General features: G+C 36.0%; 1 protein-coding gene across 24 annotated transcripts in view; it reads right to left on the reverse strand.

Moving 5' to 3' along the window:
* PDE1A (phosphodiesterase 1A) overlaps positions 1–14,745 on the reverse strand; it is a 347,596-nt gene that overhangs the window by 55,417 nt on the left and 277,434 nt on the right. For all 24 annotated transcript variants that reach the window (XR_014829869.1, XR_014829871.1, XR_014829872.1 and 21 more), the window contains 3 exons: positions 10,248–10,314; positions 7,191–7,307; positions 5,925–6,065 (listed from right to left, as the gene is read on the reverse strand). Coding sequence is in view for 15 of the 24 variants with exons in the window: in XM_085000028.1 (XP_084856154.1) it covers positions 5,925–6,065; positions 7,191–7,307; positions 10,248–10,314 (325 nt within the window). In the remaining 9 variants the exon portion in view is untranslated. The remainder of the gene's footprint in view (positions 1–5,924; positions 6,066–7,190; positions 7,308–10,247; positions 10,315–14,745) is intronic.

A 14,745-nucleotide genomic window follows, 5' to 3' on the forward strand; every position in this document is an offset into this window, starting at 1 on the left:
AGAGAGAATGAAGCTGAATTATAGCACTCTTCCCAACTGGAAGAGTCATCAGTATATAAACTAAGTCCTTCTGATTCCTAATGGGCAGAAATAAAGGGTTAAAATGAAGAGTTATGAGCAATGTAGACACTGTACTTCATCAAAACGGCAGGTTGCATTTTGCCTAGAGAAACTCTCAGGCAGATTTACTCTCAAATGGCAGTTAACACCTCTCTCTGATATGTAGTAGCAAATGGATCAAGCTATGTAGTAGCAAATGGATCAAGCTACTACATATCAGAGAGAGGTGTTAACTGCCATTTATAGCATGTAAAATGTTGATGGAAAGAAAGGAGAAGGAATGAACATTAGATGGGTATTATAGGTAAATAGTTTCATTTAATGTTATGATCACCCTATTTACCACTTACAAGGTACTTTTATCCTTATTTGGTGGATAACAAAGCTGAATCCTAAGGAAGAGAATCAAACTGCCAATAGCATATAGGACAGAGCAGGAATTCAGCTCCAAAACTATCTGGAGTTTTCCCCTATTCTTTCTACAGATCACAATATTCCTTCCTTTTGTGGATGACAATAGCCTTCATTATTCAAGGGAGGCAATATGCTAAACACATTCTTCTAAGGTTTTAAAAGAAGAATTTATAAATAATTTAACTGGAATATACTGATGGGTAGAAGCTAATAAAGTTTTAAGACTTATGATGTGGTTTTTATATCTGAATTATTTAGTGTATGTGTGTGTGTGTATGTGTCTGTTTGAGAATGTATATGTGTGTATGTATAGGGCTGGGAGAATTTAAGTCAGAAAATCACACTGACCTATTAGTCCTGGTATGTCTAAAAGGTAATTAACAACTCCTTACCTTACATTATAGGTAGGGTTGGACCTTTTTTTCTCTATCCATTTGAATAAGCTGAGGTAGTTTGCTATAATTTACCTAATATAGAATATGAGTACATTATAGTATCAATACATAACACACATAAGTTAATACATAATATAATAAATTAACAATAATTTTTACTGATATTAGAGTATGTGTTAATAGCTGTGTTTCAAGAATTATATTAGGGAGTTCCCACCGTGGTGCAGTGGAAACGAATCCAATTAGTATCCATGAGGATGTGGGTTTGATCTCTGGCCTTGCTCAGTGGGTCAGAATCTGGCATTGCTGTGAGCTATGGTGGCCAGGATTCTGTGGTGCTATGGCTGTGGCACTGGCCTGCAGCTGCAGCTTAGATTTGACCCCTAGCCTGGGAACTTCCATATGCCGTAGTTGTGGCCCTAAAAAGCAAGCAAGCAAGCAAAAAAACAAAGAACTAGGTTAGGCTCTTTACACATATAGCATTGTTCCTAACTGTTGTACTACAAGGTAGTCAATATTATTAACCACATTTTAGTGACAAGGGAAAAGAATGGAAAGCAGATGAGCTAGGAAGTGGGGAAGTATGGTTTTAAATCTATGTCTGCTTGCCTTAAAAGCTCACACTCTTTCCACTCTTCAAAATGCTGCTGTATTGGAAGCCATTTACAAGTACAAGATTTTCACACAGTTTGTAGAGTCTAGAGACATAGTGGCAAAATTTCTGAAGACTGAAGAAAAATTGATTCATTTCATAGTGTAGGTGGCTATTTCTGGGTGTAGTCAGTGAATTACAAGTTCCAAAGGAATAGTTTTCAAGTCATCTTTTTCCCTTCTCTTAGTATTAGAGAAAACAGTGGCAGGAGCCCTAACATACAAGTGTTCCTTTGCCAAGGGCCTCAAATGATTGCATTTTCAAAGAGACATTTGCAAGTGGCTGGACAGCACTTGGTGAAGCATTTACTATTCAGCAAATGGATCAAGCTACTACATACCCCTATTATTGTGGCATAGGGCTACAAGTTAATTAAGTGACAAAAGGAGAGAGAGGGAGGCAGAGGGTGTCCTAGCCTCAGCTCTGCAAGGCACAAGTGTGCCCCAAATGACATTAACTAATTGAAGGACAATGGCTTCACTGCATTTCACGTAATGGTCCTATGAGCATTTTGTAGATGACAGGCTGCACTAGTCACCTGATAGTTCTGGGCTGCTACTAGAGAGCTCCATAAATGTTATGCTGATTAAGACGACCCTGAAACAGCAGAGCATTGACTAACACACTAAAGTAAATGACCTAGTCTTCTCCACATCAAATCCTAGGGGTTTCAGCTCAATGAATATTTCTATATGCTTCTTTTATTTCAAAGAACCAACACATTTTGAGTTCCCATGATGGAGCAGCGGAAATGAATCCGACTAGGAACCATGAAGTTGCAAGTTTGATACCTGGCCTCCCTCAGTGGGTTAAGGATCTGGCATTGCCGTGAGCTGTGGTGTAGGTTGCAGATGCGGGTCGGATCTGGCATTGCTGTTGCTGTGGTGTACGCTGGCAGCTGCAACTTGGATTGGACCTCTAGCCTGGGAACCTCCACATGCTGTGGTGCGGTCCTAAAAAGACTAAAAAAAAAAAAAACCCAAAGAACCAACACATTCACATGTATGAAAATTAATACTCACCTACATACTTTATCTTAAAAAAAGCTTATGAAAATAACTTTCAAAAAACTGTCAAGCTGGCAGTGTAACCCAGTTTTGATAAAATAGTCAATAAATTGAAAATTCATTTTGGCTTATTTTCCCCCATCAATCGTAAAATTTTTCATTAGTTTAAACATATTTTCCTGATTCTGGACAACACTGACATTACATTACAAAAAGAGCCTCCCACCAGGCTCTTTTTTAATGAAGACTAAGGGAAAAGTAAAGGGCCCACTAACACTTTTTTTTGCTAAAGGATGAATAAATTCAGAAACAAGTTTCCAACTCAAACCTGCTAAAGTAGAGTGAAGTTATATTTACATTTAGGAAGTTATGATCCTCTCAAAAAGTGACTACGTGATCTTTACTAACAATTTCAACTTTCTAGGAGTCATGCCAGCCTGGCCAGATTTCCCCAGTCTTCCAGAGAAGTTGGAATGACTTGTTATATATCCTGGAACAAGTCTTCTTTGCAAGTCTGAGGGTAAATTCACATTGTGGGCTTCAATTTCTCTATTTACCCACTTATATAGCATCCCTCATCTGTTCAATGCCACCTTCAGAATAAAGGTTCTAAAGATGAAATAGGAGAGTTTTATTTGGTTCCCTTTACATTTGTGGTATTTGAGCAGAAATGTATTTTAAAATGATGAAATCCTGGTTACCTACCAGCCTGAAATGGCATATATCTTCTCATTGTACTTCATAATTAAAGCAGATTTTATTTTTTACACTGAAGTAGGCATTACTTTTCCATTCCATTTTGTTCTGAGGAAATTTAATTAGTTCAGTTTCCATTTCAGAGTCACACTTAAATATCTCATTTTCAGTTAACTTTTTCAAAGCCACAGAATTCAGGAAAGAGGAAATGCCAAACACTTGAAAAAGAAAACCACCTCACTACTCAGATTCAAGACAAAGACCTTAGAAAGGAAAAGCAAGATCTAACCAGGAAGATGTTAAATCAACTTTTTCAAGTGTAACAGCATTTGCAGCTGTCAGGAGGCACTTTTGTTTTTCACAGTAATTGCCATGCATATAAAACCAAGTGAAAGCAAAGACTTTAAGAAACAGCTGTGACAATGAAACCTTATTAAAACAACAGAGCTTTAAAATAATTTGGGTGTGTGCATGTGTGTGCAACCTGCTGGAAAAAGAAGCAGATATATAGAAAGTCACATACACTACTTTTAAAAATTTAACAACTGGAGTTCCTGTCGTGGCACAGTGGAAACAAATCTGACTAGGAATCATGAGGTTGTGGGTTTGATCCCTGGCCTCGCTCAGTGGGTTAAGGATCCAGCGTTGCTGTGAGCTGTGGTGTAGGTCGCAGATGCGGCTCAGATCTGGCATTGCTGTGGTTGTGGTGTGGGCCAGCAGCTGTCGCTCTGATTCGACCCCTAGCCTGGGAACCTCCACATGTTGCATGCAGCCCTAAAAAAAGGCAAAAAAATAAAAATTAAAAATAAAAAATTAACAATATTTCTAAGCTATGTCTTTGAATGTCTGAGTTTCCACTTATTATTGCTAACCTGTTTCCTCTTTAAATATCAAATTAGTCTCCTGGAGTGAATGGTGAGTAAACTAACTGAGGACCAAGTCTTGCCATGACTGCATTTGATTTGGCTCAATGAGCACATTTTTACCTTAACTAAATGATTCACTGAAATATTAAGTTTATAACTTAAAAAGTGAAAAATGCAAGGTTTAAAGTTAAAAATATATATAATCCAGTCTTATAGAGGGTCACAAGAGGGCTGTGCCACTGCATAAGTGGTTTTTCAGACTTTTGCCTCTCCCAAAGTAGGTCCTACCTCCAAAGCAGTTTATATTATTTAGTAATCTTGTCAATATAATGCATATTTTTACTGAATTTTTGTTGCTATTCCAAGAAATTTCTTCATTAAAAGACCAGCTGAGTGCCTAGCCATTAGCCATTATCAATTGACAGTCATGTGAGTGAACCATTGTGGACATCTTGCCCAGGGATGCCCTCAGATGTCTTCAGCCATAGTTGCTGGATGATCAATCACAGTCACATGAGAGACCTCAAGTGAGAACATTCTAGTTGGGACCCTTATAACCACAGACCCCTGAGAAATAATGATAAATTATTGTTTTAAGACACTGAAGTTTGGAGGAGTATGTTTTGGAGCAACAGATAACTGGAACATGGCAGCAGGAGTGGAATCTGAGCTCAGGACATTGATGGACCTGCCAAATTTAAGGGGCAAAAAAAGATGGAGAGGTAAAACAGATAATTTCTTCAGTCATCATGTGAGACACAGTTGGACAAAGCAGAACAAAGGGATCTTATGTGTAATAAACAATGCATTGTGGTTTCTTGGGGGAAAATGTATGCAATATACTTCTATATATAATAAACTTGGAGGATCATGAACCTGTTGTAAGTTTTCAAGATCTTCAGGACTGTGGCCATAAAGGCTTTGCATAGGACCAGGTAAGGAGTTTCTGGTGCAGAATAATGAGATATGAAAGAATACTAGTTATGTAGATCTGAATACCAATGACCCTTACCAACAGAAAGGGTGTGGCTTCTGAAACGTAAATAAGTAGGCAATGTATATTATGGGGTTGTTGGAACATCCTCTTTACATGCATTGTACGGTATTGCTTCAGCCTAGGTCAACACATGAAGAATCAAGAATGTACTCAGATTTGGGGATCTCACATGGCTCATACCCTTTTGAACCCATTGCAGTGTGGAACCTTCAGAAGGAAGGACTACTCCTCCCTTTTTACCTCTTGGGAGTCATCCTATACTCCGAGACATTACAGAAATTCCGGGCGGTCTCAGAGTTCCCAGCATCTACTCATTATTGTTCCAGGATTTGCACTGATGAATCATTTATTCACTCATCAACTGATCATTCAGATGCAAAGAAGAATTTTTAAAAATTTACATGAATGATTTCCAGAAATCCCTACTAGGATTTGATTTTAATAAAAGATGCAAGTCTGTAGAAGATAAGAAGTAACTAAGGTCATTCTGGGTGATGAATTGAGAGAAGAGCACTTCAACTAACTTTTATTCCAAACATTTTTTTCTAGGTCATTTTTTGGGGGGTTGATGGCTATGGGGGAAATAAGTTTACATACAAAAATGCTATATAGTCCAAATTTTGAAAAATTGACAGTATAATTATAATTTGCCTCTGGAGATCTTTTTTCAGAGTCAAATTTTTTCGAAAGATGTATATTATAAATAACTCATTAACCCCCCCCCAAATCCAAAAGATTATTACTTATAATACTTTTAGGGGTATTAAAGAGACAATGGGAAGGACATGGAATTTGATGTTCCAAACTAACAAACTTCAGGTACAAAGATTGTCTTACCATGATACCTGTATGAAGCATTATGTAATGCACAGTTTGAGTAACATCTGCTGCATGGATCAAATTGTGATATGGATTTTTGTACTTGCTGTAACCAACTTCTAAAGCTTCTGCAAAGGCAATTAAGCAAGAAACAGGAATCTGCAGAAAGTAATAATTATGATTATGTTTTGACCAAAAGAATGGCACTAAATCAACATGAGCACAAAAATGTTTGAGATGGGACACATTAGTGAGTCAGATGTGGGCAGTAGTTTCTTGAAATTAAATGTGGATTGTTATGAAAAAACACTTAATTAACCTGTCAGCTTTCAATGCTGGGAAGGACTGTAACCCCTCAGTGTTTAATTAAGATAGATGAAATAGCAGTCTTACCCATACAGCAGCCTTTAAATTTTTATACCTTCCAGAGTTAAGTAAGAAGGCTAGTTTTAAAGGGGTAAACTTTTCCATTTACTGGGGAAGCCTAGTTTTTCTATCAGTCATTGGTTAAAATAAATGACCTCCCAGTAACTTCTAATTCTAAAAATACCATGATTGCACAGATAAAGGCTGCTGGGATAGAGGTTCAAAAATCTGAATCAAATCTGTAACTGAGATATCTATGAGTGAATTTAATTAGAAGCCCTTTCATTTTAATTTAAGAGAAGCTGCCAATAATGGTTCATTCTGCATTATAGGAAAATCACATTTCTCTAAGACATAGCTTCCAATCTTTACATGAGTGTTTTGTGAATAATTCAGGTGGATGTCTGTATTTTGTTTGTATCTTATGGCTCTATGCTACCCCAGTGGATATGTAGAAATATCAGTGTTTTGTGAAGAATGGTTATACCATATCATGAACTGGTACCCTTTGTTCTTCTGTGATCTACCAAACAGAAACATTTTAAAATGAATTGATTAATGACCCGATGTTCTGCATTTTCATTCTTATTCAGATATCTAGTTTTAAGAGCATTTTATGGAGTTCCCATCATGGCTTAGTTGTTAACAAATCCGATGAGGAACCATGAGGTTGCGGGTTTGATCCCTAGCCTCGCTCAGTGGGTTAAGGATCCAGCGTTGCTGTTAGCTGTGGTGTAGGTTGCAGACGTGGCTCGGAACCTGTGTTGCTGTGGCTCTGGTGTAGGCTGGTGGCTACAGCTCCGATTAGACCCCCTAGCCTGGGAACTCCCATATGTCGTGGGTGCGGCCCTAGAAAAGACAAAATAAATAAATAAATAAATAAAAACGAGCATTTTACTTTTGTTACATGTTTCTGACCTTGAAACGGTTGATAAGATCATATCTGGTAAATAGTTCATAAATCATAAACTTTAGACTGTGTTCTCCACTTGCTTCATTCAAGGCAAATACATCAAAAGACCATTTATCAACATCCTGCAGGAAAAAAAAAAGTAAATATTTAGATGGCAATATATCGTTCTGTTTCTTTGTATGAAAAATTCTTAGATCAGGTATTGTACATCCAACAGGTTAGATCTCAATTCAGTACATCAAACTATATTTTTACCAGTGTCTGATATGACAGGGAAACTTAGTATCTATGGACTGACAAAAGTGAGATCAATAATGTTTGAGATCTTCTCCTTAATCCCAAGGTATTCCAAGTTGACGTAATAAGCATGCTAACACTATAATAACTGCTCTTACCCTTATTCTCTCTCCAAATGCATGTCATAAATCATTTTTCTAGACTGGGATTCATTTTAAAGTAGAATTTTAGATTATGAGGCTGATGTAATTGAGGGATAAGGGAAGGTACCCCCAATTTATCTTTCCTATCTACCCACCTTGCTTGAAATTCCACTGTGTAAGAGTTACTAATTTGATTTAAAGCTTTGATATTTTATGTCTTTTTTTTTTTTTTTTTTCTTATGATGCAGATGCCTAGAGAGATAGAGTGCTCTCTCTAGGTACAGTAATACTACCTTATTAGTCACTCTAACCTTGGCTGATTCATTTATACTTTCTATGGGGACAGACAGTAAGATAAAGGAAGTGGGTCTCTTGGATGATAGTAATGTTGGCATTTCAGGCAATTTCCCCAGGAAGTTGTCAGGCTTGCAGAGAAACAAATACCCTAAGAAAGTACCACCTAAATGTGGGAAAGAGGGCAATGAGCAGGTGTATCAAACAGTTCCAGCCACCTCAGGATTTTGCTTCAGGTCATTCGAGGACAAAAACTTTCAGAGGAGCCCACAAAATGGACTTGTGCCAAATGATATCAGCATATTAGGGAGGTATTAAGGTGACTTTTGAGTTGCAACCCTAAATAAATCCCTGAAATGAAAAAATCTAAAGAAACACAATAGAGTCAGTTCCAATGATTATCAGAAACTACCAGCAAAGAAGGTCTAGTGTTTGCACACACAGAGCAGTTTGTATTGAACCAGTAAGTGGACAACCTTAACGCTATACATTCATTTTGAATTTGAGCAGGCCCTGTTCAGAACTTTATTCGTTTAAGACATTTTACAGAGAGCAACCACACATGCTGTAACATGCTTAATCTAAACTGAAAATCTGATAAAAAGTATTCAAACCATCTCTTAAAAATATTCTTTTGACTCATAGTAACAATAACATCAAAAGGTAATGCAAATGCAAAAGTACACAAGCAAACCAACAGATATCATTGGCGTTTTCAAGTGATTAAAATGCCAATGATATTTGTTGGTTTGCTTGTGCACCTTTGCATTTGGCCCCAATTTGATCCTGAAACACTTGCTTGATCTGTTTGTAAATTTAAAATCTCTCAAAGTTCTGTTAGAATGCGTTTTACCATCAGTAAAGCTCAAAGGAGTCCAACAAATCTCTTATCAAATTCCAAAGCTAACACAGAATTAGTTCAGATTGTTAAAAGGCTGCTATTTACAGCTCTCTCTAGGGGCTTCCCACTGAGTAAAAGGTTAGCTCTCCATTGTGGGGTGAATTTTTATCAACAATGATGATTTACATCTGTAAACTACTGCAGATGCTTGGCTCTTAAGAAGATAGAGAGCAAACAAGAAAGTATCTTAGGAAATCAGAATTATCAAAACATTCTCAATTTAGTGATAGTTGTCCTCAACCAGTTAGTTCATGTTTTCTCTACACTACGTTTCAGAAAAATGTTTATATTCTGTCATAACAAAATACTCGGTTGGTTTCTAAGCAAAATAGGTAAATAAAAATAAATAAACTTCTTGCGTACAGCCGAGGAAATAATGAGAGAATTAAAATCTCTCAAGAGACAAGGAGTAATTAATGTCTGATAATGTGACATTTCGGTTATATACTTGCCTCTATTATAGCTTTAGAAACATGACTATAAAAAAAGCTTCCAAGAAAAACAAACTACCTTTTATAAAGAATAAAATTAAAATCTAATATGCAGCAGAGGAAAAACAAATGCAAAGAGGATGCTTAAAAGGAAACTGAAAAACAACAAAAAAGTAATATAAATTTAAATTAGGAAAAGAGTTTAATAAATCAGAAGTAAAGCAACCCAGTATAGTCTATTGCCATTATTGTTTAATTTCTTGGTTAATATAGGACAACCACTCTAAAACTGTTAGAGGAGAAAAGGTGAATTTCCTACCCAAATTAAGTGAGAATGAAATAAGGGATGTAGAGTGATGAGCCTGCAAAAACCCGCCTCTGTAGAAACAATGCGTATGTGCATACACACACACACACACAACACACACAAAATGGGAACAAGTAAGTGAGTTAAAAACTTTCATCACTCCTGATTTCCAACTCTAGGTATTTCTAACACAAATAATGTTCCAATTGGGCCTCAGACTAGGGTAGCCACAGGAAAGCCAGAGAGAAAATAACTTTTTTGTTTTCTTTCTTAATTTTACCCTACTTTTTATATTTTCTCAGACCCAAAATTCTAAACCATTTTCATCCATATAAATTCTGTCCTTTAACCACATTTGACTAAAACATCTTTTTATAATGTATTCAACTTGTTCATAACATATGGTAACAAAATACGTGTGTTCTGAGGGTGCTGGGGCCATCTCAAAACTGGCTTCAAGGCCCACTTAAATAAAGCCTGAAGAAGAAAACATCACACACAAGTGTTTATGTGTGTGTGTGTAGATATAGACATAAATGTAGTTTATTAGTGTAAATCAATTCTCATTTAAATTTATAGTGAGTCATGATTTGAAACACATGATATTTTTGCAAAGGGTTGAAACATCTTTTACACTGCAATACATAAGCTGCAGCAAAGACCTACTCTCATTTTCTCCCAGCTATTTTAAGGAGATTTTTTAAAATGACTATTTAAAAAGAACTAAAAAGAACTAAATTTTTTTTCACCTTTAATGTAACTATGACAGCTTCTGGATATGCCAAGCCAACCATGTGATAGGACTTTCTGTACATTCTGAAAAAGAAAAATAAGTGTATATATAAAATTATTTATCCGAAGTTCTCAACTATCTTTTAAAAACAAAGGAAAAAAATCAATCACCTTTAACTCTTTCACCTTATATCATTAATTACAGTCTCCCTTTGTGACAACAATGATAACTACTGTCACCATTTATGAAGCATCTATCTACGACAGATATAAATAGTATTTTGTTTACTCGCAACCACCATATAAAGTCAATGTGATTTTAGTTTCCATGTAAAGAGATCTTTCCCTAAACTTCATTTTATTAAAAAAACACTCAGTCCTTTGCTGTGCAGCAACAATGCTTTTTAGCATGCCACCATATCTACGATAGGAAAGAAATCTTGTTTTGTGTCCATTTGTGCTACAAAGATTTTAGTCTGGAAGCTATATGTCATTAAAATATTTCCTTTATAGACTTTTTTATAAAATGAAAATTATAGGATGGAATATGTAGTATCATTAAAATTTAAATAGCTTTTTTTTTTTTTTTAGAATACTGGGGGAGACCAAATTGACAAAATTGCTTAAATTTGTCCAAATTGTCACTTAATATTATTTAATAAAGATTATCCAGAAAGAATGAGTGTTTCTATTTTTATACTTGTATCAATAATAGAAATATTTTTATTAATCAGTAATTTGTTGGAGTTTTCTATCTTCCAATGGGCAACCAAGATGACTTAAACCAAAAATAAGAAAGTCCTCTATTGCTTCATGCAAAATTAGAATCAACATGATACCCTAATGTGTAGAAATAGCAACAGGCTTCTAATCAACACTGAAAGAAACATGGTTCTTTCACACAGTCCTGAGAAGAAAGAATTTAACTGATTATTAATCATATCCCTTAATTTTCACATTGTTAGTCCACAAGCAAGCTGCATTCCCAGACTATATTGCAGTAACTTCTCCCCTCAAGATGCCTGGACAAAACCAAAATTTAATGATTATATCATTAATTTATAATGGGGGTCAATATAAGAAATACAAGAATATTAAGAAAATATTCTGCATTTTTATAAAACTGCTGTGGGAGATAAAGAATCTTTTTGATTCAATAAACTTTATATTAAAAATCCACAGGACATATTATTCAGTTTCCATGTAAAAGGTATCTTTTTTTTTTTTTTTTTTTTTTGTCTTTTGTCTTTTTTTGTCTTTTGTTGTTGTTGTTGTTGCTATTTCTTGGGCCGCTCCCGCGGCATATGGAGGTTCCCAGGCTAGGGGTTGAATCGGAGCTGTAGCCACCGGCCTACACCAGAGCCACAGCAACGCAGGATCCGAGCCGCGTCTGCAACCTACACCACAGCTCACGGCAACGCCGGATCGTTAACCCACTGAGCAAGGGCAGGGATCGAACCCGCGACCTCATGGTTCCTAGTCGGATTCGTTAACCACTGCGCCACGACGGGAACTCCCCAAAGGTATCTTTTTTTAAGATGATAAAAACCAAGTAACTCATTATGTTTTCCTTTTTAATATTCACTTCTTGGAAGCTAAGAATTAAAATACTGTATTTACTTACACTGAGACTAGAATTTCTTGATAAAATATATTCCCATTTTATTACAGAGGCCGTGTTACTTTATTTCCATGTTCCCATTTTATGTTTATTTTAAATGACCTTAAATAATTTTTAGGTGTGGGCAATCAGTTATAATAAAAAATTACCCTTACCCTCTATCTCAACTGGAAGATTTCAGAGCAGCTTATAAGAAAAATGCCTATATTAATTACTCCATTGAAATAGGTATGATTATTCTAATCTTTCAGGGCAAGGAAATTAATCATACAATAAAAGACCCAGAAAATAATTACTGTCAGAAACGATATTTAGTTCTTTTTTTTTGAGTAAAGTCTTTCCTATCTATTTTCAGAATCACTGTTAAAAAATAGAGGTTACAAGGGAAATGGAAGGGTGGTGGACAACAGAAAAAAGGTCAAGAATAAGGAACTTTAGAAATTAAGTAACTTTAAATTAGTATAACTTCATGGTGCACAAGGCAGTCTGATATAGCAAAGGGAACACAGCCTTTGAATCACAGGTTAGCCATTCACTAGCTATGTGACCTCTGGAAGCCATTTAATGTCACTCACCTGCTTTTTTGTGAGGAGCAAATGATATAAATGCCTTGCATAATATTATAGACACTCAATATAAGAAAGCCATTATTATTATTAATGTTACTGTTCTTATTACTCTGTAGCCAATACCACTGGCTCCAATTCTTAGGTTCTTCAGTACTCTCCTGGCTCAGTGAGAACTCTGATGTTTCTCAGACTCAGTGGAGATTGAGAAATGAATATCACTGTATATTCTCAAGATACAGAATGTAAAGAAAGACAAGGAAAAAGTTATTCTTCCAAGGAGAAGGAGAAACCTTCCAATCTTCATTTTCTAACCCTAGAAAACGGGAATAGAACGTTAGGATGCAAACCAAGAAATAGAAAATTAGGATGGAAAATTGGGATGACTCATTCTGGAATTAGAATGAATGTGGGAGGAATGTTAGTACAGTGGCCTCATACTTGTGTAAATAGTCAATATATTACAAGTTGCTAAAAAAAGAATAAGGAAATTCCTGCTCCTACAGATGGTAAAAATTCAACCAGAAATATGGTAGGCTATTTTTGAAAGGGTTGTACTAAAGCTATAAAATATAATTCAAAGACTTAAAGAAAAAAAATATCTTATGCAGTTCCTTGTTGGCCTACCAGTTGATTTGTTGTCGTCACTGCTGTGGCATAGGTTTGATCCCTGGCCTGGGAATTTTTGCTTGCTGCAGGAGTAGCCAAAACACAAAAAACCAAAAAACCATCTTATACCAGACACTGTGCTAGGCAAGTGACTATTCAGTAGAGAACAAGAAAAATATAAATGCTGCTTTCATGGGGTTTATTCAGTGGTGAAGAGGGACAATAATAAGAAATAATATATGATTACAAAGAGCACTAAGTGCCTTGAGGTAAACCACTGGTTGGGGTAGAGAAAGTGATAAACTGTACACAAAGTGATCAGGAAAAACCTCTGGAAAGGTAGAAACGGCCAGTCAGAATGAAGGGTGGGGAAAATCATTTCTGATAGAGGGAACAGCTGGATTACTGGCCCCAAGGAAGAAAGGGTTTAAGATGTTCATAGAGTTGAAATCACGGTTAAGGATGAAGGTTGCATTAGATGAGTCTATAAGGTAAAGGGGACCTAATTATGTAAAGACATGATAAATAAAATGCCTTTAATATCAAGTGAAATGGTAAAAATCATCAAGTGATTTTAATCTTAAGAATGACAGGACATAATTTATATTTTAAAAGTCACTGTAGAATGACTCGTTTGGAGAAGGCAAGTGAGGGCAAGGGGAGCCTACTGGGAAGCTATTGTCCTATTTTTGATTGCAGGTGACAATTGGGGTTGCAGGAGTGGAAATGAGAAAGTGAGCAGTGTCAGGATACATTGGGGTAAGCAAATTCTCTGGATTTGCTGAGGTATTGATTCTTGGGAGGAGAAACTTGAAAGAAGACTCAAGAAGGCTTTCTAACTTTCAAGATTGAAGATGATTATTTTTGAAATTCAGTATTCATATGTCCTACTCTGTTTATGCATTTACTAATGGGGATTCAAAAGCAATTAAAAAATTTTTCATTTCCTTACGTTTTTCTTTTTTCCTTTTTTTTTTTTTTTTTTTTTTTTTTTTTGTCTTTTTAGGGCCGCATCTGCAGCTTATGGAAGTTCCCAGGCTAGGGGTCAAATCAGAGCTATAGCTATCCTACACCACAGCTGCAGCAACATGGGATCCAAACTGTGTCTGTGACCTACACCTCAGCTCAGGGCAATGCCGGATCCTTAACCCACTGAGTGAGGCCAGGGATTGAACCCTCATCCTCATGGTTACTAGTCAGATTTGTTTCGGCTATACCACAATGGGAACTGTGTCCATATGTTTTTAGCAGATTGCTTTCTTCAAGACTGCTTACTAATTTAGTTACTTTAAGTATATTTTGATATTTCTACAGGCTGTTATATAAGGTGTTTTATGTGGCATGTGAAAAAAAATCAAAAGTTTAATATAGCAATATATTTCACAGAATTCTGCTTGATTATTTATTTATTTATTACTGTGCCCAAAACATGTAGAAGTTCCCAGGCCAGGAATCAAACTCTTGCCATAGCAGTAATCCAAGCCATTGCAGTGACACCACCAGATCTGTAACCCACTAGGCTACTAGGGAACTCCTTGATTTTCTATTTAATGGGAATGGAAATTTAGTTGACTTACTTCTATAATTTGCATTTTAGTTTGCCAAGTTCTTCAACATTTTCCTAAACAACAAAGACAGAATATACATTCCTTCAGTAAAGCAAACATACTTCTCTTTTATCTCTGATTCTTTCACAACTTTCTGAACTACTATTTAGAT

Source organism: Sus scrofa, chromosome 15, assembly GCF_054392235.1.
Source record: "Sus scrofa isolate SSC_HxYL_T2T_F1_AM1 chromosome 15, Sscrofa_HxYL_maternal_Yorkshire_Landrace_v2.0, whole genome shotgun sequence".
Classification (NCBI taxonomy): Eukaryota; Metazoa; Chordata; class Mammalia; order Artiodactyla; family Suidae; genus Sus; species Sus scrofa.